At 34.8% G+C, this 27988-nt stretch overlaps 1 protein-coding gene across 1 annotated transcript; it reads left to right on the top strand.

Moving 5' to 3' along the window:
- Nucleotides 1–3011: 3011 nt before the first annotated feature.
- Nucleotides 3012–19434, top strand: LOC123551277 (uncharacterized). The gene is made up of 6 exons (XM_053542094.1): nt 3012–3196; nt 13733–13889; nt 14678–14820; nt 16219–16407; nt 18721–18837; nt 19297–19434. The coding sequence occupies exons 1-6, from the start codon at nt 3116–3118 to the stop codon at nt 19432–19434; spliced, it is 825 nt and encodes a 274-aa protein (XP_053398069.1). The 5' UTR covers nt 3012–3115.
- Nucleotides 19435–27988: the final 8554 nt, after the last annotated feature.

Below are 27988 nucleotides of genomic sequence, written 5' to 3'. Positions count from 1 at the left end.
TCTTATTATATCTTATTAAACTCAACTTATGTTCTATCAGTACTTACCTTACAGGGTGTCCGAGAGAGCGTCTTCCCATGGCATATCAACGCGGAGAACTCAAGAAATTGTCACCAAGCACTTGCCAATGGGGTAAAGAAAGGTTCGTGCCCGATGGGTGCCTCACATGTTAACCGAGGAGTAAACAGCCAATAGGGCCAAATGTGCTGAAGAAACGCGGAAAAGATCTCAAATTTAGATTATCGCACACTGTCACCGCTTCTAACATGAGATGAGACCTCAATATTCTTTCATGAGCCACAGCGTTGCGTTGACAATAGACAGTGGCTTCGAAAAGGTGATCGTATAAATTTTGCTTATAAAGCTTTTGGGTAAAAATGTTAATTAGGTCTAGAATTAAGTTGTTTGTTTCCGCTTACCCGACCAACTCTGTCTTTTTACCACTGACCCTTAAGTTTTAATTGAAGAAACGTATTGGATGAAAATGTAGATTTATGTTAAACAAGATTATTAGTAAGTAAATCCAAAGCACGTCCCTCCGTCTGACCGTACAATTCTATACATTAAAGTCGGCCCTTAAGTAAACAGAAAAAAGCTGATGAACAGCGGCAGTACGATGGCGAAGCGCGACAGTACGATGGTGACACTACGATGGTGAAGTGCGACAGTGCATTGGCGAAGCGCGACAGTATGATGGCGAAGCGCGACAGTATGATGGTGACACAACGATGGTGAAGCGCGACAGTGCGATGGCGAAGCGCGACACTACGATGGTGAAGCGCGACAGTACGACGGACTGTCACCATCTTACTGTCGCGCTTCGCCATCGCACTGTCGTGTTGTCACCATCGTACTGTCGCGCTTCGCCATCGTACCGTCGTACCTTCGCGCTTCGCGTTCACAGGGAGCAAGCGCTGGCCCTAACGGAACACCGTATTTAACGCAAATACAACAAAAATGCGCCCAAGGACTGGTCTTCGCGGTCTTCGGTTGATCCATGACAACGCTGCGGCTCACAAAGTACCATCATTAAACTGTTTCTGAGAGATGAAAAAGTGGTACAAATCAATAATCCTGCTTATTTACCAGATCTAAGTCCTTGTGACGTTTTCCTCTTTTCAAGACCGAAAAAGATGCTGGCTTGGTGCAAAGATTTAAGCAAACATTTAAAGCATTTGAGAGTGGTATTTTTCAGTTATTTAAGACCATACCAAGGGGAGACTACTCTGTAGCGTTCACCTCCTGGATTTCTCAACTGCTGAAACGAGCCGAAGTCAAGGGCAAATACTTTGAAGGGATAAACTAAAACTTTAAGTATGTACACAGTCTGTGTAGCATATTGCAAGGTTAGCAAGACGAAATTTAGAGTTTTGAGTTAATATGAACCTGGCACTTATTACTTCTGCATTTCTAATTGTATAACAACAATAAACAGGAAAGAAATTAAGACAATAAAGATGCACAACCTGGTAATATATCAGTATATAATACTACCACTTACTTTTCAACGGGCCATTGCTATTTTAGTTACTGATATTGAAATGTTGATAATTCTATCTTTTGAAATGCCATTATAAATAGATAAACCGTCGATTGTTCTTGAGCTAAAATAAAAAAAACTTTTTGTTTTGAAGAAATATATGAATGATATTCACTTATGTCAAAATATACTTTCAAAACGCAACACTTACTAGGAAAGGAAAAGTATAATTTGTAGTGCAAAAAATTCCATCATTAATCTACATTTATAGTATTTTTTGACTGTAAATGTTTGATTTATTAATTTCACATTTATTCGGGCAAAACAAACCGTGTAATTGTAATTGTCCCCTCTAAAATCCCCCAGAAGCAAGGGATAATGCATCCGAAACCACATACTGGCTATAAAAAGTGACTGACATATTTTTGTAAACGTTAGCTTATTACAGTACATCGTGTTACGTATTTTAATGATTATACTGAATCAACGGTGGCAAACATCAGGAGGGTGTAATATTCCTTCCCTTGAAGAAGGTTTTTATTATGCAACAGTTTTTTTAGTTCTAGACATGTTAGAAATATTTTGATTCGACTCTGACTGTATTGAATTTATTTTGAAAATAATGTATAAAACATTTTAATATTTCCTTTGCTTTTGTTACAAAACAATATCCAACGCGCTGATTGGCTGATCATATTCAACGTCGAATTCAGTTTTAAAGTGGATAAGACGTGATACTTTCACTTTTTAGGACAGGGCCTTAAGTTAACCATGCTATTCTTTCTTCGTTACTGATCCGACTTTAAATTGTTGTTTATGTAATTAACATAGTTTACACAAAAACGAAATAAATAGTCACCTACTTTCAATTTCGAATCCTTAGGTTTACCTCTACGTATGAACATAGATCTGAGTCACGTGACATGTAGCTTAATCTTCACTGGAAGCGAAACGCACATCAACATACGCGCTTTAACAATTTTGTCAGTTTTTGGCGTGTAACCTCCATCCATCCCCATCAGCAATGCCCTGCTGGTTTCTTCCGGTTGGTCTGCGCTTTCCGCGGGGCATTCGGGTATTCATTAATAGCCTCGTCCCCAAGAAAGATTGCAGCAGACTGGCTCGATTACACCAGACTAATACTTCAATTTATGCTACCTGCAATAAAATTTAGCATATTGTTCTAGTCATGGTGTATCAAGCCAGTTTTGCCAAATAAATTAGTTAGAATTATTCGAGTTTTGGTTATTCCTCGCCTGCTTATGTAGTTTGAGTATAAATAGCCATTAGATTAATATTTCATTACATAACGTCAGAAATAACTTTCTTTGTTTCAGACCTCAGGTATTTACCAGAAACTTAATTTTAGAGCGGGCAATAGCACAAATTATTGACCAGCGACTTATATAAATAAAGATGTAATAATGATATAAGTAATGCACATCAAAATAAATCTACTTCAAAATAAACCCTTACAGATTAGAGTGCACCATGCGTTAACAATTTCCGTTTATGTGTGCAACATTCAGAATGAGCTGTTTCTATTTTTAGTATCGACATTATTAACTATCGAATGCGTTGTTTTCCTGTTTGTAAAGATTAAATATATATCAAAGGAGATTTTATTAAAACAAAATGGCTTCTTTAGATACATCTGAAAGGACACCCCTAGTAGTGAAACGGTCTCAGTCTGTGACATCTACATTCTTCGGATATGTAAGTATACAATTCATAATTTCATCACTGATTTAGTAGTTATATGATAATTTTCAATTAAAGAGTGTAGAAAATTATTTTGCAACTTAACTTCTCTCGCGCTGTGTCTGTGGTGTCTACCTAAGTGAAAGCGTAGTGTGCGGTAAAATTCGGCACTGATTAGGACTCAGAAACAGGGTTTGGCATTCTAGTTTAAAGTTCCATAATGGTTGTATTTTATGAAAGTAGATAAAAAACGCTACTTTCAATATTACACGTGAATATATGAAGTCAGGGTCTTAAGGGGAGATAATCAAAACAGTGCATTTTATAGTACTTTCTTTTATGTTAATCATATAGTCAAACCTATGAAAAATACACGAGAAAACAATTATCAAACATTAGATTTAACAAGAAAATAATATATTTTATGTTCATAACAAAAGATGTGGCTGCCACGTTTTAATCAGAGCCATTATGACCCTTTAATTAAGCTGATGTCTTTCATCATAATAAAAGTTTTAATTATTAATTAACTATTTACCTGCTGTTGGAATTATTATATTATGCTGAATTCAAGTTAGTACAACATTTTATACATTAAATTCTGATTCATGAGTGTAATAGAACTTTGTTATTATATTTACTTCTTATAGTACATGAGCCATAGGGTTGATTGGTACCATCTCGGGGGATTAATTCTCATAGTGATTTTTGGAAAGGTATACAACCCTGGAGTAAGATAATACATGATAGCAATGTATCGACGGTAGCTTTTGGTGTGATTTCATCCTGTTATATGCCTACACTTAGATACAAGTTCAGGTGAGCTATATATATGCCCCCATGAGTGGTGGGGGCATATAGATTTGGTCTTGTCCGTGCATCCGTGCGTCCGTGCGTCCGTCCGTGCGTCCGTCCGTCCGTCCGTCCGAAGTTCGTGACGCGCCTAGCTCGAAAAGTATTTGATATAAATTGATGAAACCTTGCAAGAGTCTTTATCATGATATGAACTTGCGCACCTCCTATTTTTCGTCTGGCTCCGCCCCCTATTTTCAGAGTTATGGCTCCTGAAATAGTCAAAAATGCACATTTTTACCTTGTGACACGCCTAGCTCAAAAAGTATTTGATATAGATTTATGAAACCTTTCATGAGTCTTAATCATGATATGAACTTACACACCTTCTATTTTTCATCTGGCTCCACGTCCTATTTTCTGAGTTATGGCCCCTGAAATAGTCAAAAATGCACATTTTCACCTTGTGACACGCCTAGCTCAAAAAATATTTGATATGGATTCATGAAACCTTGCACGAGTCTTAACCATGATATGAACTTGAGCACCTCCTATTTTTCATCTGGCTCCGCCCCCTATTTTCAAAGTTATGGCCCCTGAAATAGTCAAAAATGCACATTTTCACCTTGTGACATGCCTAGCTCAAAAAATATTTGATATATATTCATGAAACCTTGCATGAGTCTTAATCATGATATGAACTTGCGCACCTCCTAATTTTCATCTGGCTCCACCCCCTATTTTCAGAGTTATGGCCCCTGAAATAGTCAAAAATGCACATTTTCACCTTGTGATACGCCTAGCTCAAAAGTATTTGATAAAGATTCACGAAACTTTGCATGAGTCTTAATCATGATATGAACTTGCACACCTCCTATTTTTCATCTGGCTCCACCTCCTATTTTCAGAATTATGGCCCCTGAAATAGTCAAAAATGCACATTTTCACCTTGTGACACGCCTAGCTAAAAAATATTTGATATGGATTCATGAAACCTTGCATGAGTCTTAATCATGATATGAACTTGCGCACCTCCTATTTTTCATCTGGCTCCGCCCCCTATTTTCAGAGTTATGGCTCCTGAAATAGTCAAAAATGCACATTTTTACCTTGTGATACGCCTAGCTCAAAAGTATTTGATATAGATTCATGAAACCTTGCATGAGTCTTAATCATGATATGAACTTGCGCACATTCTATTTTTCATCTGGCTCCAGCCCCTATTTTCAGAGTTATGGCCCCTGAAATAGTCAAAAATGCACATTTTCACCTTGTGACATGCCTAGCTCAAAAATATTTGATATAGATTCATGAAACCTTGCATGAGTCTTAATCATGATATGAACTTGAGCACCTCCTATTTTTCATCTGGCTCTGCCTCCTACTTTCAGAGTTATGGCCCCTGAAATGGTCAAAAATGCACATTTTCACCTTGTGACATGACTAGCTCAAAAAGTATTTGATATAGATTCATGAAACCTTGCATGAGTTTTAATCATGATATGAACATGCGCACCTCCTATTTTTTTTGTTGGGTCCACACCCTATTTTTAGAGTTATGGCCCCTGAAATAGTCAGAAATGTACATTTTCACCTTGTGACACACCTAGCTCAAAAAGTAATAATATAAATGGTTGAAAACTTGCATAAGTCTTTATCATGATATAAACTTTCACACTTCTAATTTTTTGGCTGCCTCCACCCCCTTTTTTATAGTTATGGCCCCTGAAATAGTAAACAAAATGCACTTTTTCACCTAATTATGTGCCTAGCTCAAAAAGTATATGATGTAAATTCAGGAAACCTTGCTGGAGTCTTTATCGTGATGTGACCTTGCACACTTGGCATTCTTCTTGAGAATCTTAGCTCTTATTACAGAGTTATGGCCCTTGAAATAGACAAAATAGTGGATTTTTTGTTTGTGATGCTCATAGCTCAAAAGTAATGAATCCTTTGCATAAAATGTTTGTTGAGCCTTTACCCCATTAAGACTGCAAACATTTGAATTATTGCCCCTTATTTGTGACAAATGTACCAGTGGGGGGCACACCCTGTGTCCTACAGACACATTCTAGTTATTCCTACATAAATGCCGTTTGATTGTTAGGGCTTTTGTAATTTACGGGACATTTAATATGTTTCCTAAAAACATTTAAGACGATGAAATAGTGTTACACAATGATTTAGAAAAAGTGTATTCTGTAGTTTATTAACAGTCCTATTTAACCATGAATTGAATGTGCTTTAAAACAAGATTTCTTTCACGTACACGTTAACATCTAAATTAGTGTAATTTACGTAAAACTGATTTTATTACCAACATTATAGATATTCTACTCGTACTTATAACCCAATAACCAAGATGTTATGATTCTTCAATACAATTGAAAGTACAGACTGAATAGTGTTTCTTATAACTATTTTTTCTGCGGTGGAAGGAACTTTTCCATGATGTAATCTCCGTATAAGTTTATATGTTACCAAAATGTTACAAAACTGAAATTTCTAAAGTGAAGAAAATATGCCCTACACAGATCAGGAAAAAAATATAACATTTTATAATAACTATACATAATTTGTATTGTTGAACTAGATATTTACTAGAATGCAGTGAATCACCATTTCATTTCAATAGTTGTGCGAATTTTACGTTACAATAATACGTGTTACCGAAATCAGTACAAATCAGTTATAAAATTAATGTTCAAGAACATAATTTTACATTTATATATTGTAATACGTTTTAGAATTAGATTTTAAACAAATAGAAAACAAATAGATACTCATTGAAACACCATGGCTTCATAGGGACACTATCATTCCCAGTTTAAATGTTAGAAATCTTCTGACACTTACTTATTAACAGATGACACATATATTCAACCATAATTATTTGACCTTCAGCCGATGTTTATGTAAACAAGTAAAGGAACTTGCTGACAATCCAAGCCTTGAAAATCTGTTGAAAGTCAAACAGCGTTCAAAGAGTACTTTCAAAAGTACCAACACTTCAAAAGTGTCAGAGAGAGACATCACGGAAAAGGGCACACTTCTATATATCCTTTATTGATATCATTCATTATATACTGGCATAATAGAGGCCACAAATGTCAACGACCTGGATGTGCATATAGGAATCTAGCACAAGTTGTGCCCACTATCATTTGCGTCCAATCATCTGAACGATGGAATGTATCTACCTGCTTATCCGTTAGTTTATACTAATTTGTTTTAGCTCGATTGTAATGAAAGCTTCAAGCCTGTTGGTATCACTGTCAAGTCCGCTTCCTGGAAAACCAGTACTGGTGTCAGTAGAAAAGTCATGGTTGTGACCCCAGTGGGGCTCGAACCCACGACTCCTGGATTGAGCCGACACCTTATCCACTAGACCACCGCTCCCCTATCTTTTCCTTATGATGAATTTTGAAGTAATCCACCCTTGTGCAGAAAAGCTTTTGAGGGATCATGGCTTCAGTGTGTTTGGGTCAGCCGTACCAGCATCTCAGAATGCTGTAAAACTTACTATAGAACAGACTATCAACCTTCATGCCAAGAAAAAGAAAAGCATCATAAGTTTCAGCAGAAAATGTTCTTCATTCTACAGGTGTTGTTTGACACAGCACATGCGAACTAAATATATTGAAGCTTCACAACTGAAAGCAGACATGACTTTAGAAGACAAATCCACACACAAAGAAGTGGAACCTGCGCAGATCAAAGTCGATTATGCGGATGTAAAAAAGTGATGACAGTTGTAGAAAAATTTATGTTTCCATTCAAAGCTGAAAGAAATGTGTCTGGACTATTCGTGATATTAGTTGTTGAACGCGCATGATGTAGACATAGAATTTCCTGTGTCCTTGGCAAACTACGGAAACAAAGACAGACAAAGCCAAACTATTATACTACGTCGAAGGAAATATCGGGCTGCAACAATCATACCATTCTATTGAAAATGTATCTCACATCATTGATGGCGATCGTTTCATAGTAGATTTCGTTGCAGATACATACTTTTCCAAAACAATCTAGTCTGTCGAAAAAAAAACGACGTTGAACTGCACCAACACTTCTGTTTTCTGATCAAAAATACCAAAATATCCGCAGAATTGGAAATATTTCATGAGCAATGATGACAACAAAACTCAATTATGTTCAGACAGCTTAACAGATGGGACGTCAACATGTGTGCTCCGACGACGTTTTGGAGAACGGAAAGTCATTTGTATTTGCAGTTAATGGTCATCCAAAATATCGGAACATCAACAAGGTTAAGTACGAAATGTTTGTCAAGAAGAACGGCAACCAAGACGGCGTTCTTGATAGTTCCGACGGCATAGACATGACCCTGTTGCCACCATATCAAACCAGTCAGCTATCAGTTTCTTATTCATTTATTTTTATTAATCTACAAAAATTTTATTATACATTTTTGCGTAGCTATTGTAAAAAAATAGGAAAACTTTATTATAGTAGACTCAAATTTGATACAATCCCTTATTGTTTTTCTACATTAAATTAATACTTTTGAAGTTTTATTCATATAAAATTAAACGACCTTGATCTTTTCTTTAAGGTGTATATTTGGTTACATGTCCATGAGAATAGCCTTTATTTTCCTGGTGTTGATAAAAATTGCTTGGACTTTGATGACGAACAACAGTTAGTGTACAACTTGAGTGACAAAAAGATTGTTCCTGATAAACTTGTTGACATATTGTGCAACACTGACATAAACGAAACCAGTGAAACTGATGAAGATTATGAGCTAACCAATATTGACGATATCTTATAAGATTCAGACAGTGATGAAGAGTCATAACTAAGAATGTTCTAGTATGTTGAATACATAGCAAATGTGGTTTATTGAAAACAAAGAATAACCTTGACATGATATACAAAGATAATGACTGAAAATTATAACAGCAGCATATTACCGATTACGGTAACATATTGTAACATAAATTACACTTTTCCATTCAATTAATTAACATGACATTTGATATCTAATTGTAGAATGATTTTATTGATTAGTTAAAATGTTTCGTTTCCAAACAAAGTACTAAATAACAACCACTTTATCATGTTTATATGAAATATTATGAACATCTTGATTTTATGGTAACGTATTTTACTGTATAAAAGTACCATCTGGTATTATTCAGCATAATGTTTACTGTTTAAGCATAAGAACATTGATACAAAAGTAGGCATGAGTATGCACCTTTTAGACAGATCAGATAGTAAAACATCATGTTTAAACAACATATTTTGTATTTTGCGTCTACACGTGTATTGTCACGTAAATTAAATAACAACAAGGTGACTTTGATATTAAAAACTAATGACCTGTGAATAACTGTCTAATTGTAGATTTAACATATCAAAACTAGTTCAGAAATTGCTTTGATTTAACGATGTTCATACTTTTCTGTTCGATGTCATTTATAGAAGTATTAATTAATTTCAAACAAGCAGGTAACGCACATTAATAGACCGTAAATTACAAGCGCCCCAACAGCCAATGGCAGACAACTTGATTTTGTGATCTGTAGAATTCTACTGCCTTATACTGTATGTATTTAAACATGTCATATTAGTTCAAGAACGAGCAAAATACCTTTCTAACTGCATATTATGAAAAACAATATTTGTGTTCTTTAATTATGTTTAAACACTGGTCTATGTGTGTCTGTAATTGCTAAAGAGGCAATAGTTCAACAACAGTTCTATAAAATACATAAACTGATCTGTTTGTCTATCCATTTCCAAGCAAATACAGTCAAAAATAAGAGAGAACCATTAGTTTAAAATAGAAAGTCTTCTTATGTAGAACAGAAGTTTGATGAAAGTCTAATTTGGGATGGGGTTACTGCACTGCTAATAACTCACAAAAAGCTACCACCACTGCAATGCTATCACATAGTTTCTGAATTGTCAGATGTTTACCTATCCAAAAATAGCATTGAGCTTTAATCTTCTCGGATGGTACCGCTGGCCAAAATTACTGGGTCTGGCTCATCGACTATTAAAGGCGTACGCTAGAATTCCCTATATATGAGATGGGCGGAATTTTTCAAAATAACAGAATTTCTTCAAACTTTTGATATTGAAGGACAATCATCTAAAGAACAAAAATATACAATAATAAATCATAGGTCACTGGTATTGAAACAGAGTTATCTGCCCTTTAAAACGTCATTGAAGAAAATTTTGCCTTTATACCTCATAGTGTGAACTTGAAATAAACTAAAAGTTATTTTTGATTTTGATATTATATGGACTCGCTTATTTGATTTTTTTTAAAACATTGTTCTAAATTAGCGCAAATTGAAAGAAAAAAAATAAAGAAAAAACAATCAGTTAATCAGGGAAAATATATCTATAGAAGAGAGCATAAGAGGCGTAAGTGCTTAAAAATAGATAAACACATAGACTTATTTCGTTATCTCCCTTAGATATGCAAAGACACAAGCGATCAATAATTGTGCAATTTTAGCAGAAGCATCTTTAAACGAGACTATGTATTGTAAAACACTTCATTAGAATGCACGGTCATCAGTTTATAACAGAAGTTTAAGAACAAATTAATTTGTATAAAATATGAATACAGTAAAACCTGTACTAAGCAGCCAGCAAATTGATACAGCTAGACTACTTAACACCTGCAGTCACACATATGGCGCCGATAGCTACGTCTGGATACGGATAGAAACGTTGTAATCCGTATCGATCCGTACCTGAGCAGTACGAATTGATACGGATTACAACTTAAGGTACGGCTCGATACGGATTATTACGTTTCTATCCGTATCTAGACGTAGCTATCCGCGCCGTATGAGTGACTGGGGTATAAGACAAATTAAAATTGAAACGAAAAGTCAAGTTGAGAAGTTAAATGACTGGCTGCCTTAGACAAGTGGCTTATTGTCACATTATTTTATGCTGTGTCTAAGGACTCAACAATTAAACAACTACAGAATATCGATGTAATAAATAAAATAAGGAAACGAATTGTCACATTCATAATTTTTAAATCTAAAACTAAATAATCGAACAACATTAACATTCATGGCTCAGTAAGTAAAGTTTTTTTTGTATTTAACCCCTGTCACACATACGGCGCGGATAGCTAGGTCTAGCCACGGATAGAAACGTAATAGTCCGTGTCGATCCGAACCTGAGCCGTACCTCCAAGTAGTAATCCGTATCAATCCGTACCAACACTTGGTCAAAACGTATTCAAGACTTATTTCAAACTTGCAAGTTTCTCCTTCTTTTGAACATGCACACGAGTTTTACCCCAGTCACACATACGGCGCGGATAGCTACGTCTAGCTACGGATAGAAACGTAGTAGTCCGTATCGATCCGTACCTGAGCCGTGCGGATTGGTACGGATTGATACGGATTACTACTTTAAGGTACGGATCGATACGGATTACTACGTTTCTATCCGTGGCCAGACGTAGCTATCCGCGCCGTATGTGTGACTGGGGTATTTAAGCGGTCCGTAGCCATTTGAGCGTGACATTAGTCCAACTTGGTTGAAACTTATTCATCCGTAGTTGAACGTACAACTTAAACGTTCCTTGCCGTAGCTTAACGTAGTTATGCGAGGCTGTCCGTACTTATGCGTAGTTCAACGTAGTTCACCGCAGACCCGTCCACGCGCTGTGCAAGTTGCCAGGCGCAGTAAAACGTAGTTCAACGTAGTACGCCGTACCTATCCGCACTTGTTTGAGTTCGCGTCCGGTATTTTTCTTTTTCCCCGTTTCTCACAATTTTTCCCGTATTAAGACGAACTGCTCCATACTTATTCGTATGTCTGCATCCCCCCTCCCCCCCCCCCCCCCCCCACACACACACACACACCACCACGACCATACTAATGCGTAGTTCAACGTAGTTCACCGCAGACCCGTTCACGCGCTGTGCAAGTTGCCAGGCGCAGTAAAACGTAGTTCAACGTAGTACGCCGTACCTATCCGTACCTGTTTGTGTTCGCGTCCGGTATTTTCCTTTTTCCCCGTTTCTCACCATTTTTCCCGTATTAAGACCATACATAATTCGGAAACAAATATGTTAAGGCATATCAAAATTATGCATATGATTTCAATATGACGATAAATATCTATGCATTCTAAAAAAAATCATTATTTGAATCTACTTTGTCCACGAGTTAGATGTTTAAAATAACGGGTTTCCCTGTAGATTTTTTACGATATTAGATAAAGGTTTAATATTCCATCCCCTGTTCAACCATTTTAGCTTCCTTCTAGTCGCATTATTTTCCGCATTATTCAAGTAAAAACATACCAAATAGACTTTCATGTTGACGTCACAGGACAAATGACGTCATGAAGTATGTACATGAATATTGCTGATTAATAATAATCAGCAATATAGCATTATTTTTAATATCGTTAGCTTTATATAAAGAAAGTAAAACATTTAGTTATATAACAACATTAATATTCCCTGTATATCTCAGTTCAAACATGCCCGTCCTAAATTAATAATTGAGCACAAATGTACAAGTATTTGTATATTCTCAATAATTAGAAAAGGTACATTATACAGCAGACGCAAAAATAATTACATATTACATCAAATCCACTTGTTGATATTAAAAAAACAACAACAACAAAAACGGATTATAACATTTGCAATATATTATAAGATTCTTTCACTGGTTGTAGGTGCAGATGGGAATATCCGGCCTCGAGGGTAACTGTTTAGGCGGTAACGAGGCTCCCTGCCGAGTTACCGCCTAAACAGTTACTCGAGAGCCGGATATTTCCATCTGCACCTATAACCAGTGACAGAATCTTTTCCTTGCATACCGATTTCAAGAAATAATAATAAAGATAAAATCAATCGAACGGCTTTCTTTTTAGAACTATTTCTTATAGCAGTGTATTTAAACAAAGCGCGGGAAACCAACGTCCGTAAACAAGAAAGACGTCATGACGTTTCAAAACAAATAATGTTTAGTTCCGGTTTTGTTTTATCAGTTGCAGCGTAATGTTATGAATTTTTGAACTAATAACGTGATTTGAATCGAGAAATGTACTATCAGGAACCAATAGGAACTGTCAAGGTATTGAATTTTTATTCCGTTTTTTAAATAAAATATAAATTACTACATAAATCTTCTACATATATGTAGTTCGTAATACGTCATTTACAGCACGAGAGTCATCTTACACCCCGGGGTGTAAGATGGATTTTTCTAGCACCGGTAAAAATACCGGAAATCCCCGTCTGGTATGCAAGAAATGCCATTATGTTTCTTTACAACATTTAATGTACTGCAACTATTTTAGGTTATCATACTATAATATGAAACGTATCTTTAGAATGATTTGAGCTAGGTTTTTCACATAATGTTATTTCAAATTGTAAACGTTGAAATGTTCATCAGTTCCGACCAGTAACCTGGAGTCATATCATTTATTGTTATGAAAACTAGTATTTTTTTTTCACCAGCCAAGTTAAATGCTAAAGAAAGCTAAGCAGATATTAATATTAAACGTTTCTATATTATAATATTAGCTGTTATTATAAACTCTACATTTAAAGTTGTGGTTAATATTAGGATTTATCGACTAAGAAAGTGACATCGACCTCGGGTTACGCCCGCGGTCAATGTCATTTTTCCTAGGTCGACAAATTTTTAAATCGACCTCACTAAAAGGCAATAATTGTATGTTATGACTTCAGTCAATTTCGTTTTCCTTTTGTTTTTCATACTCAGTGCCAAATCCGTTTGACAGGATGGAGAAATGGCATTTTACTTGTATCGTCAGTTTTAGCACTTGCAGCGGCGATTGTGCTCACTGTTTTAAGAATGAAAGAACTACATCCAGACGATGCTAAATTCACCTTTGCAATACTTATTTTAGTTAATGCAGGTATGTTTTATAGATATCACACTTGCATTTAAGATACTTCTAATGTTTTATGCTTGTCATTAACTTTTATGCTCTTAGAATATTGTTTAAATACATTGTTTTATTTGTGATTAATTTCTGTATTTTCTAGCGTTTCTCTATTACACATACATGTAATAAAATCATACTATTTCTGAGAAGCATTTTCTTTTCTGGACTATATATATATATATTCATCATTTTTCCAGTCAAGGGAAGCGGACTAGGCCTTTTTCCATTTATTATAAAATATGCACATGTATCTCCTATGTATTTTTATAAACGGTACTAATCCATGAAATCACCGTATATATTGCCGAACAAAAACGTAGCAATGTCTAAAGTATAATATCAAAGCTGCCTTCTTCAAAACTAATCTATGTAAAGTAACGTCATGTATAGTGTAAAGTATATGACATCACTTTTCACATACAGAACTATGTTTTTATTTATGACGCGAGTGAATGTGTGAGTAACTTGTCATTTCAATGACACATGAGCATTAAATTGTACTTTTCTTTTGTTAGATGCTTATTGTACACAATACGACGGTCATTCAATAAATCATGCAATTGTCTTAGTATCTAGAAGGTACTTCGTTTTTAACATATTTGCCTTTGAGAAATATGAGCAAAATTCGTGGATTATTATTTATTATATATGTTAAGTCAGTTGACGTACAGTATATTATGCTGTTGTATTGTAATAATAAAAAAATACTAATTATAATACTCATTATAATAATTATGATAAATATAATATTTTAACAGCGTTCTGCATCATTTTTGTGTTCCTTGGAGTTTTCTTTCATCGAATCCCTGAACTTCTTGTCATCATCGTGGCGTTTCTTGCGACAGGAATAATACTCATTATTGATGCAGTTCAGACTACGAACAGAAACACTTATTTCTGGGTATATATCTTTTATAAAATAGTAAATAATAAAATCTATAAATAGATCCTTTGAAAGCATAGAATGCATCCAAGCAAAATAATAGCAGGCTCGGTTTGACTGAGAGGTAATGGAAAGTGCAACACCACTCACGCCCACTAGCACCGGCTTAAGCGGACGTCTATGACATAAATATTGAATGGACTCCATGATCCCAAAGGACCAGAAATATAACAACACTGAATCTAGTACCTTCTATTAAAGTGATGCATTCCAGTTGGTTGTGGGTGTTTATTGACTGTAAATGCAGGTAAATGTGTCTTAGAACTAACAAAGAAAATTGGAGAAACATCACTTACATAAGAACAAGCAAATTTAGTGAGTGTATATCCCCCGCTAAATAGGTTGTTTTGTGTAAGAGGGGACTATATTTTGAAAGATATTTAATTCCCAGATATACAAAATATATAATAGAACTGTTTCATTGTTTGTTGGTTAGTATTTTTTACAAAATCAAGGGGAGAACTCTACCCTACAGTGATCTATATTTGTATTAATTTCTATGAAGATCCATCAATGGGTGACTTTGTTTTGTAGCAATTTATGAAGTTTAAAACAATTCAAGGCCAATAACTCTGAAGTAACTGAAGAGATCCTGATGGAAGAAGATGTGCATGCACAACCATCCTGTAGTGATTTATATTTGTTTTTTAAGCAGATCCATCAATATATAACATTGTTATATGGGAATTAACGAATTGTGAAACAATTAAAAGGCAATAACCCTGGATAATGAAGTGGTCTTTATGAAAGATGCACGTGTACCACCGCTCTACAGTGATCAACATTTGTAAAATTTCATGACGATTCATCGATAGTTTACTTAGATACAGTCAAAATTCCTATTTGTTTCGAGGGGAAAATTCTGCTTTAACTTGGTCAAGGGAGACAATGTTAGATATAAGCGAAGATCATGTGCTAACTAAGAATCGTGTGATGTTTGGGGATTCTAGCTAAAAACTTTTTGAACTATAAGTATTTTCAATATTTTTTCCAATCAATGGGAAAACTCTGCTTTTACAAGGCCAAGGGAAAATAATACTATATGTGAGCAAAGGTCATGTGCTTATCAATAATTATGTGAGGTTTTGTGATTCAAGCTAAAATATATTTTGAATTGTCAGCATCTTTAATTTCGGACGAACAGCCGGGCAAACAAGGCGAAAAGGGTATCAATCCACCTTCGGCTGGGGATAGTTGAAACTGAGGTCTTGATTTTAGTCTTGTTGACTTTAGTCTTGTTGAATGAACAAGAGAATTATTATATTTTCATTGATATTTTGTGCATTCAACCTTTCGGCCTTTTCAGTCCTAAAACTTGTCATTTTCGGTAGATAAACTGGAATTAATATGTTTTAGGTAAGGCTAGGTTGCTTCATTGCCTCTTTCCTTGTGGTTGTACCAGTGTCCTTCTGTACTCTTTGGCATAATTATGATCGTCGTGAGGAGCTTCCATTCTATATGGGGCATGGACGGGAAGATCAACAAAGAAAAGTCTTCTGGGACAACTTTTTCAGGAGTGTGCTTAACTTTGATCTCCAAATATCGGTGAGATTGTTATTATTTTAATAACAGAGTGTTTAGAGACCAGCCTCAAACTGGGCGATTCTGTGCTCAGTTTTTAAATTTATAGAGACGCTTGTACATGCGTTTATGACTAAAGGAATAGTTGTTTTTGTAAACTTATGTTGTGTTTAACATCACACCGACACAAATATTGGTCATATGGCGACTTTTCAGCTCTTCCCCGACTTTATAGGGATAATAAACATTTTAACTCACCTGAGCATGAAAAGCTCATGGTGGGCTATTGTGATCACGCTGTGCCCGTCGTCCTTAGTGTGTCCGTCCGTCGTCTATAATTTCTTCAAACGACATCTTCTCCCAAACCACTGAATGGGTTTTGATGGAACTTGGCCTGCATGTTTTTTATGTGATACAAACGTGCATCGTCGCTATTCATGCATAAAAACATGACACGAAAATTAAGTGTATTGTTTTTATATGTGATGACTATGATTCTGATACAATGTTTTATTACCATTATGTTGTTCTAGGGGCCTCCGTGGCCGAGTGGTTAGGGTCGCTGTCTTCGAATCACGTGTCCCTCACCGATGTGGGTTCGAGCCTCACTCGGGTCGTTGAATTATCATGTGAGGAAGCCATCGAAGGTCGGTGGTTCTACCGAGGTGCCCGCCCGTGATGAAATAATGCACGAAAGGGCACCTGGGGTATTCCTCCACAATCAAAGCTTAAAAGTCGCTATATGACCTATAATTGTGTTGGTGTGACGTTAAACCCAACAAAAAAAATATGTTGTTCTTAGAAAATGTCAACATGTTTTTAATCTCCATAACCGGGACTCACAAATCAACAACACTTCCAAGGTATTAATTCGAGATTAAAAAAAAAATATTGTTTTTGCAAAGGTGACATTTCCTCTAGTTTTGCATATTACTTAAACATTCGGTAAACAGGAACAAAACTTCAAGAGTAATAATTTAAAATTCAAGTTATTTTTAGTACGAACAGCTATTTCAAATACAGATGTGTACAAACGTATTGACAAGCATTAAAGATTTATATGAATTATATGAGAAATTAAATAAAAACATACCGCTTAATACTTCCGAAAATCGTTGATATATTTCCTGAATTCAAACAATCGCACAAGTTACACGCGATTCAATATATTCACGGTTATCGACAATCAATGAAACGCCGCCGAGGTCAAAAGGGAGTAAACAGAGGGAGGAGCAAGTAAAAACTCTGTCGGCCGTAGAGCGTTAGGGGTTGGTAACTGACACTGCAAAATATACTGTAGATTAGATTGCATCTTTTATGCTACTGAAAGAGATTATTATGGAAGAAACAAGACACACAAACCAGATTTCCGTCAGCACAGGAATAAATATTCGTCTGTGGCAAAGCATTTCAAAACTAAAAATAATGTACACATGAATCGCCTTGTGAAATAAGTTAATACATGGCGGATTAAATGATAAAAATAGTTTATATGTAGAAGAAAGATATGTATATTTTTTGTGTCATTAGTTTCAGTTAATTAGAATATAGAAGGCAGGTGCTATGCTCTAAATGTTTTGTTAAAATATCAAAATTAATTTACAGGTAAATAATAGAAAATGGAATATTCTTTCTCATCTATATCTTTCAAATGTCTGTCATGCTTTTAACTTTGTATTATTCGTTTACAGAACAAGTTCACAAAAGATGAAAGCAACATGTAACTCTTTTTATTAAATGATATATTTCAACACTTGTCCTCAGATTTTAATTCCTTTAATTTGATTTTAAAATTTCATAGTATTATTTAAACTTCCGCATTGCGTGAATCATTTGTGCCTAGAACAAATAAATCGGTCATATAGGACATAATTTTATGCAAATCATCTTTTTTACCAGATTGTTTTCAAATCTTTCCAAATTTTTCGAAGGAGGCAAATTATAATCTTTGCACTAAACCTTGAATCATCATCGAAAATAACATGCTGCTCGTATTCTGTTATGCTAAGAAATATAGTACCAATCGCTCATTAGGTTAAGCATTTTATCCATGACATTAAACCCATTTTGGCGAAAGAAATTTTCTGCATGTCGTATCATCATGGTAAACGTGCTTTGTAAGTAATTTGGAGTTTAAAGAAATAATTGAGTGGACATAAACATCATTCCTTTGATCTTTTATGTTATGTTATGTGCTTGAAGTTAAATCAAAGTGAATTATGGTACATCCACAGGAAAATAATACCTTTATGAATTCAAAATTATATTTTTTCCTATTTCATTTACATAACATTTACTTAATAACTGTTATATTTTTGTCTATATATTGTTTTAAAGCTTACTATGGTACCCATAGTATGGCCAGAGGGGATTCATTTCAACCAATATGACCGATATTTCATCATACCAACCGCTATCGCCAGTGTCGTTATGTTCACGGCTGGGCATATTTTAGTAAGTTTTGCTTTAACCAATTGACTGGGAAAGACAATTTGTAGTTATGATCTACAATTGAATCCTTACTATAAAGTTACTGAACATTAGACTGTATCGCAAATGAATATGATTAAAACACCAATAAAAAAATAACGTTTCTGCTGTGAGCGGTAATATAGGTGCATTTGTGATGTGTGATGAATTATTTTATTATCATAATTATGATATCAAATACTATCGACAGGTAAGCCACACCTAAGAGGGAACGTTCTAGCTTTTCGGTAGTTTGTTGTAATTTAAATTAGAGCGACTGTTTTTACAGAATTAACTTACCAACGCTTACGTTTTTTTTTACTTTAAAATATATACAAATGACTAATCTTCCTAGTAGTCTACTCCAATATAACTAAATATAGATATACTGACACCATTTTATGAATAAGTAACGTACTGCTTTGAAAATGATATTCATTGCAGGTATGGCGGAAAGAAAAGCTCATGAAACCTTGTAGAATGTCGATATATTGTATTTATAGTGTGTGCTGGTTTGTGATCCTTCTATACGCTATTTTTCTGATGTATGAGGTTAGTACATTATTTTGTGTACTTTGTTAACAAGACAGTTTTATGCAGAAAAATACAGTTTTTTCATGCAATATTTCTATGCCCCGAACGTGGGCATATTAAAACCGCACTGTCCGTCCGTGTGTGTGTGTGTGTGTGTGTGCATGCGTGCGTGCGTGTTTGTGCTTGTGTGTGTGCACGCGCATGCGTGCGTGCGTGTATGTAAATTCTTGTCCGGGCTGTAACTCTGCCATCCATAAAAGGATAGCATAAATGTTCACTATAATGAGACGACGTGTCATGCGCAAGACCCAGACCCCTAGCTCAAGGTCAAGGTTACACTTAGAGGTCAAAAATTAACAGGGTCTGTTTCGTGCCCGGCCCATAACTCTGCCATCCATGAAGAGATTTTGAAATAACTTGGCATAAATGTGAACTATAATGAGACAATGTGCCATGCGCAAGACCCAGACCCCTCGCTCCAAGGCCAAGGCCACACTTAAAAGTCAAGTATTAACAGGGTCTGTTTCGTGTCCGGTTCATACCTCTACCATTCATCAAGAGATTTTTAAATTGGCGTGTCATGCACAAGACCCGGATCCCTAGCTCCAAGGTCAAGGTCTAAATATAGTAGTCAAAGTTTAACATAGTCTGTTTCTTGTCTGGTCCATAACTCTGTCATTTTTCAAGGGATTTTAAGATTACTTAGCACAAATGTTCCGCATAATGAGTTAATTCATCATGTACAAGCTCCAAGGTCAAGATCACCGTTCGACATTTTTATTATGCCCCCGAAGATCGAAAATGACATATATATATGAAAACCACGAGTAAGAAATACGAAAGTACGTTAGTCATGACAAAATTTCCGCATGCATTCGGTAAGGACAAACATTGAATACATTTGCGACTTAAAAGATAATTCGTAGAAATAGCGTTGTATCCTATATATGATGTTTTTAACCTTTACCCTGCTAACTTTTTAGAATGGACCGGTCCATCATTCAATTTGGGCAGTACCACTTATCATTCAAAGGGGTGTTCGCTGAAAATTTAAAGACTGAATAGCTAACAGCGCAGACCAAGATCAATGCAGGCTGGTCTTGGTCTGCACTGGTCGCAAAGGCAGAATCACTTACCAGATGCAGGCTAAAGGTTAACAGGGCTCATTGTCCTTCGTAACATTTTATGATGTGCATGCACAGTACAAAACACCGTTTCCACATCAAATATCGTGCGCGTGGATACTTTGTTGAGTAATGGATAACTGTGAAAGGTTCTGAGGTTGTACTGTTAGAAAATAGGAAATAAGTTTTAGTCTAGATACTGTTAAGAGGAATAAGAAATATTCGACTGAGTTTCAATTACATTTACATCATTGAGTCAGATGTTTCTGTGAGCTTAGCTAGTAGCTTTGATATGTCAATAAGAAAGGCAAATATCACCCAACAGCTTAATAAGTCCAATTTATGAATATGTATTATAGCAAATTACTTAAACGGCAAGCATCTCGCTATGAATATGTACCTCGAAAATCGAGATGCGTTGAATTATTTTCCATTTTATGCACAACTTTAAAATACAATGCTTAAATTACAACATTAACATTTACAGAGAATGACAAATAGTTTATATATCTAATATAGAAGAGGTCAGCAATTAAGGCAAGAACTGTAAATCCTAAATAAAGATTTCAGAAATACAGTTAAAATTTTCAGTGTAAATATGAAGGTCTCAATTTACAGCTGTAAAAATTTACCATTGAAAGTTACAGCTGTAAAAATGGTCATGTCTCAAACTTACAGCTGTAACATTTTTGGAGGGAAACATGACATCACATCTTGTAAAATTTTGGAATTTAAAGTGGTATAGAGTAAGTACAGATGTTTAATTATCTATTATAGTTATAAAAGGACATGTATATGTACATACATTCACTATTTACTCTATACTGGAAGCCGATACGTTTAAAAGAAATAATTACAAGATTGTCATATGTTTTCATGACTGACAAAGAAAGTTTTGTAAACAAGATCTGCATATTTTCTACTTTTTATCTTACTCTTCAATTTTGCTGTTGCCAGCTATACTGTAATCATACCACATATACTTTACGTACTAGATCATTTGTTTTGCCATTTTCATAGTAATTGCTACCTTATCTAGAGAATTGCAATTCATCCTAAAACGTTTTGCACCTCTACTTTCGTCCTTTAAAATAATGCCCTCTTTTTCAATACCTATAATATTTCTACAGCTGTAACTTTTGGGCATTTTTACAGCTGTAACTTTTTTTCATTTTTACAGCTGTAACTTTTTAGGTGTAGCTCATTTGCATATTTCGAACTGTTTTACAGTCGTTTGACAGCTGTAAATTGAAATCTACAGCTGTAAAATCAATATTGTTATATAAAATCTACAGGTGTAAATTTGGAATAAGCATGACTGTTATTTTGAACAAAAATACATGTCTTTTACAGCTGTAAAATTTCGTACTAGACACTTCGAATTTTGGCCCCCGTCAATATTTTTTATAATTGGAACTTCGTGATTTTGGATGTCTGTAAATTAAGTTGAAAGATAATGATTGTTAATTCGTTAGAAAATTTACATTTATTTCAATACTGTGCCTTAAAATTAAGATTCATTGTATTCTATCATTTTCATTAATTAAATAAGTAAATATTTGGAAAATGTCAGAATTGACTACCTTTCAAAATATTTCGACTCCTAGGAGGAGGAAATGAAATCACTTGATAACTTTTAACTCTGTTCCCTATATTTTTAGCAATATGCCATATTCAGAGAAGAAAAAAAGAATAATTTTGCGCAAATTTTATTTCAGTTACATCTATAAATTGTCAAAATCGGTTTCTTTGAAGAAGGCATATTGCCGTAAAAATAAGAAACAGAGTTATAAGACTGCGTATAAAAGTGGGACGATATATTTTAAGGCCGTCTTCAACAGGGAATCAAAGTGGAAGTCATTGCCTTTCCTTATCTTCCGTTGCAGAGGGCAATTCTAAGCAATTCCGGGAACGTTTTTCATTTAGTTAAGCTAAATTCTGCAGCAAGCTAGACATGAAACGGACACAAAGAAGAAATGAAAACAAAATTAAATTTTAAGATTTATACATTATCAATAAACAACCACGTGACATGACAAATATGCAAATATGATTACTATAATACTACATATTATTTGAAATAATGCCACATTTAAGAAATGCGAAAAATCCATACAATCCAATTGCATAGCATGACAACAGTTACATATTTACAAGTATAGATAGTTCAGACAACTATTTCGTATCATTTTTACTTTATACATCACAATTATGTCAAAAAAATGTTGTTAATGTCTAGAAATGTCTGACGGTGCATTAACACAATACTTATGGAACCAACAAGAACATCTGTCTTAATGAACCATGTTGTCAAAACAAGCTGGCATATTACAGATACAATAATTTTCAATGCTTATAACCTGCACATATTTGTTTCTTCCGGTAATGATTGTTTTGCACTTAATCAATTGAGCCGCGCCATAAGAAAACCAACATAGTGCTTTTGCGACCAGTATAGACCCAGACAAGCCTGCGCGGATCAGGATCCATGCTGTTCGCTTTCAAAGCCTATTGCTATTAGAAAAACTGCTAACGAACATCATGGATCCTGAACAGACTGCGCGGATGCGCAGGCTGGCTTGGATCCATGCTGGTCGCAAACGCACCATGTTGTTTTATCACGGTGCGGCTCAGTTGATGATAGTTATCGTTACTGCGAATTTTAATGTGCAAGAAAAACTTCTAATAGTTGTTTTGTCAAGTGTGGGGGTGTTGATAGACTGTGCCAGTTCCATAATATCATTTTAATTATAGCATAACAATATACAAGCTAGTGATTGTATAATCCATTCAGAAGGACTGGTGTTTATCAAATCATTTCAGTTCTTATTAAAACAGTATACATAACTTCTGAAGTGCCTTCTTCTATTGGGGAAGTTTAAGGCGCATAATGCCCTTATTAATTAATGATTTTGATAAATAAAAAAATCATGCATTGAAATTTATTTTTCTTGACCAGTTAATAATATTCATGAGAAGAACAAATTTATAACAACAAATGAAGATAAATGAATAGCGCTGGGTTTTATTAATATTAGATCTATATCTCAGTATATTACCAGGCTGACCATGATCTGCACTGTTCGCTTTTCAGTCCGTAACATTTTTTCACGAAAACCCCTATGAACTGTTTATGGTGAGTGTCCAAATTGAAAGATGGAGCAGTCCGCTTCAGTAATTTAGCAAGGGAATAGTTAATTAATGTAAAAATCTGAATTACTGAACGTTAGTCTAAATAGTTTCCTCGTATGACATCGGTCATATTATTGTCTTATTTTTTCATGTTTTACTACAGTATTTGATGAGAAAATCTTGCGCCTAGAGTGGAAACATGTTTTTCTATGACTTTGTCTAATGATCCATTTTTTACCTATCAAGTCAAACTTGGCATGTTTTCATAGAAATAATTTTTTCCGACACGATTTTATAATGATAAAGTAGAAAACAAAGAGCTGTCACAGGAGACAGCGCGCTCGACTAATTCGACGATGGATAGTGAAGATCATGCACAACAGTTTGAGTCTGTGTCAAAAATATTAAGTAATAAGAGAGGTAAAGATAAAGTGTATCAAAACACTATATGAGCCGCATCATGAGAAAACCAACATAGTGCATTTGCGCCCAGCATGGATCCAGACCAGCCTGAGCATTCGCGCAGTCTGGTCAGGATGCATGCTATTCGCTATTGCAAGCTTTGAACAGCATGGATCCTGACCAGACTGCATGGATGCGCAGGCTGGTTTGGATATATACTTGTCGCAAATGCACTATGTTGGTTTTCTCATGGTGCAGCTCATATAAGTATCATTCTAAGCAAAAAAGGGGGCACAATTCATAAAATATTGGTCCAAGAGTCATGTACCTTGTGGAACAACTACTTCAAGTTTGAATCAAATGCATTTCGTAATAACTGAGATAAGGTGAATATGCATCAAAATTAACCTTAAATTCTTAGTAAAAGGGAGCATAATTCATGAAAAATATGTGCCAGTTATGCACCTTGTGTCATCTGATGTGGGTGATAAGGTGGGAAAACTATCAAGAGTCAAGAGTTATGGCCCTTGTGTCATATGATGTGAGTAATGATGTTGATCAACTATTTTAAGTTTGAATCAAATCCATTCAGTAATAAGTGAGATAAAGTGTAACTGCATCAAAACTTTAACCTGAAATTCTAGGTAAAAGGGGGGACAATTCATTAAATATTGGTACCAGAGTTATGAGCCTTGTGTCATATGATGTGGGAGATGGATTTGGAACAACTACTTTCAGTTCAAATGATATCCATCCTCAGAAATAACTGAGATAGAGTTAAAGTGCATCAAAATCTTAAACATGAAATTCTAAGTATAAAGGGGAGATAATTCATAAAATAATGCCGTGAGAGTTATGACCCTTGTGTTATATGATGTGGGTGATGATGAGGAATTCTAAGTTTAAAGCAAATCCATCAATTAATTACAGAGATAAGGATAAGGAGAAAAAAGTGTAAAATATTTGTTAACCAAGGTGGGGACGCAGAAAGAGACCGACACGGGGATGAGTAGGATAGCTCTCCATATACTTCGTATAGTCGAGCTAAAAATGATATCTGAAGTACAATTTAACCTAGTACTGACCTCAATGAAACCACTTTTGAATCCGACATAGATTCCATGAAAACATTCATCCTAGTCAAGAAGTAATTAAATGTGGCCCCAAGCATGTTAAAGTTTTACTATGACACAACCAAGTCATGTACTTTCCAACCTCAAATAGCCCAACCAATCGCCAGATTTTATAGAGACAAACATTTTGACAAAGATTACATCTTAACAATTTTTCTCTATGATTTAATCTAGTGAACCAGTTCAACCCTGCAGTAACACAATTTTGAACTTGACCAATAAAGACAAACATTCTGATATTTGTAGCGATGAAGCATAAGTAAGACATGATAATAGATAGCTGCTTAACTGTAAACAATCAAATAAGGAACAAGAGGCGCAATTGTGCCTAAGTAAATAAATAAATTACTACTACAGGCCAAGTTTGATGGAGATCCATCAAGTAGTTCACGAGGAGACGCTTAAAGGTATTTCTATTTTTGGCTCTAGTGACCACTACAAGGGGTCATGTGCCCCCATTTGAACAAATTTGGTAGTGGTAGAGGATCATATATTGATACTACAGACCAAGTTTGATGAAGATCCAATAGGTCACGATATTCAAAAGTTACAAAACAAATACACTAAAACACATACAAGTATACACTAATTATTAGAGGATGAGCTGGTTACGACAATAACTACCGTTGCAAAGGTGAAATTCTTCGATTTAAAGACAATTTGATAAATTTACATAATTTGAGGAGTTTATTTTTATCAGTGCACTTTAGCAATTCAATAAGTTTATACATATTTGGTCTGTTATAAAAATAAGATTCAATATATTTTCTTCTAAAATCAGCTAAACATTGACATTTACAGAAAAAGTGAAATTCATCATCTATATCATTTAAATTACAAAAAAATACAAAAACGTTCATTTCTTGGTATTCTATTAACTCCATATCGTCCAGTTTGAACTCTTAATGTATGTGATGAAACACGAAATCTAGTTAAATAAAACCTAAGATCAAGATAGCTTTCATTCCCAAATGTCACCTTAACATTATCATACAATTCCAACACAGTGTTCGACGATTTACTATTACAACATTCTTGAGCAAAACATTCAAATAACATTTGTTTAAAAATATGTAAAAAGTATGTTTCGCTAATAGACGTTGGGTTTTCAAACACATAGTTAAATCCATAGTCACATAACAATTTTTTTACACTAGAAACCCAATTTTTCTTTCCATTTATACAATCTTTATGAGACATATTGTATATAGTTTTCAGAATAATATTATCTGTTTTTATAATTCTGAACCAATATTTCACTATACGAATATACCTTTGTATATATACAGTGGATAACGGCCTAATTCTCCATATACTGTAGCATTTGCTGTATTTAATTTTACATATAGTATTTTCTTCAAAAATTTAAGGTGAATTCTCTCAATTTCCCTAGATCTACCAAATCCCCATATTTCGGACGAATAACTTAGTATAGATCCTAGGAATGAGTCAAATAACTGACATAGTACCTTTGGTTTCATTTTATATTTTTTACAATTTATTAATAGAACATTTAATGCTTTCAGTGCTTTACCCGCTAATTGTTGCTGATTTAATACAAAACTGCCAGTATAGCTGAAAACCGTACCGAGATAATTAAAATCATTAACAACCTGTAGTATATTACCATCATATGTAAATTCTTCATTTTGAAATAAACCACCACGTTTTCGAAAAACAACTACTTTAGTCTTTTGCGTGTTAACTTCTAAACTCCATTTTTTGCAGTAACCGTCGTTCAACAACGCAAGAGATGTATTTAACTCCTCTGGAGACTTACCAAGAATAACCATATCGTCAGCAAATAAAAGTAAAATGATTATAATATCGTCAACAGTTAGCCCAGAGTTTATATCATTTTGGAGAAACAATTCCAAGTCTTCAATAAACAAAGAAAATAGTATTGGCGAAATTACTTCCCATTGACGCAATCCTATTGAATATTAAAAAAAATCAGACTAACAATTACACGATCGCACACAAGATTTAACCTTTCGTGCATATCTTTTATAACTCTTAATATTTTACCGTCTATTCCAAGTTTGAATAATTTTAACCTAAACGAATACATGTATGCCCAGAGAGAGAGAGAGAGAGAGAGAGAGAGAGAGAGTCCAATTTCCCTTTCAGGAAGAAAAAGAAGGTCTTAACATAAGCACTTTTGTTCGGTGTGCGACATGTTTGGTCGTTTTCATAATGAGACTGACGGAGAAAAAGAAGAACTTCAATAAGGCAAGATGATAGAATGCGTAGAATAGAGGGTGGGTGTGAGGAAAGATTTGATATTGGTGAAATACTGCTAACACGGTCCACTCCCATTCTTTATATCTTTAAAGTTAAAATTCTAATCAAATAGATCTACTAAAGGTCGGGTTTCACATTTCCAGTTCTTATTTCCAGTTCTCAAAGCAATTACCTTCAATTGCGTTTATTTAGTGTACCGTATGCGGAAGCAATCGCTGTGGAGAGTTTAAAAAAATGTTCATTGACATAACGAGGACGGTGCCCATGTGCAAACGGGTAGGTATCTTTGTTTATTTTCATCCATCGTCAGAGGTACCATCAAAAACAGCAACAGGATGCATATAATTGAAATTTTATCAACAAAAATAACTTGCAGGTACATGATCCAAACATTTTGTAGTTGAGTATGTATAGTTCTACCAAGGAGAGCGGCAAATTCAGTTATCTCAACTTTGAACAAAGAAAAATACGTCTCAAAACATCAAAACACATGAATTTCACTACATTTCTACAAATTTTATAGACATATATTATTGAGAACTGATATTTTCACCAGTGCGAATTAAT

Source organism: Mercenaria mercenaria, chromosome 4 (assembly GCF_021730395.1).
Source record: "Mercenaria mercenaria strain notata chromosome 4, MADL_Memer_1, whole genome shotgun sequence".
NCBI classification, from domain to species: Eukaryota; Metazoa; Mollusca; class Bivalvia; order Venerida; family Veneridae; genus Mercenaria; species Mercenaria mercenaria.
This window is presented reverse-complemented; position numbering and strand designations above follow the sequence as displayed.

Excerpts from the sequence above, each read along its gene's own strand:
- LOC123551277 (XM_053542094.1), top strand. The coding sequence starts at position 3,116 with ATGGCTTCTTTAGATACATCTGAAAGGACACCCCTAGTAGTGAAACGG. Across the intron at positions 14,821-16,218 it reads ACAGAAACACTTATTTCTGG|GTAAGGCTAGGTTGCTTCAT; the intron begins GTATATATCTTT and ends AATATGTTTTAG. Across the intron at positions 16,408-18,720 it reads ACTTTGATCTCCAAATATCG|CTTACTATGGTACCCATAGT; the intron begins GTGAGATTGTTA and ends ATTGTTTTAAAG.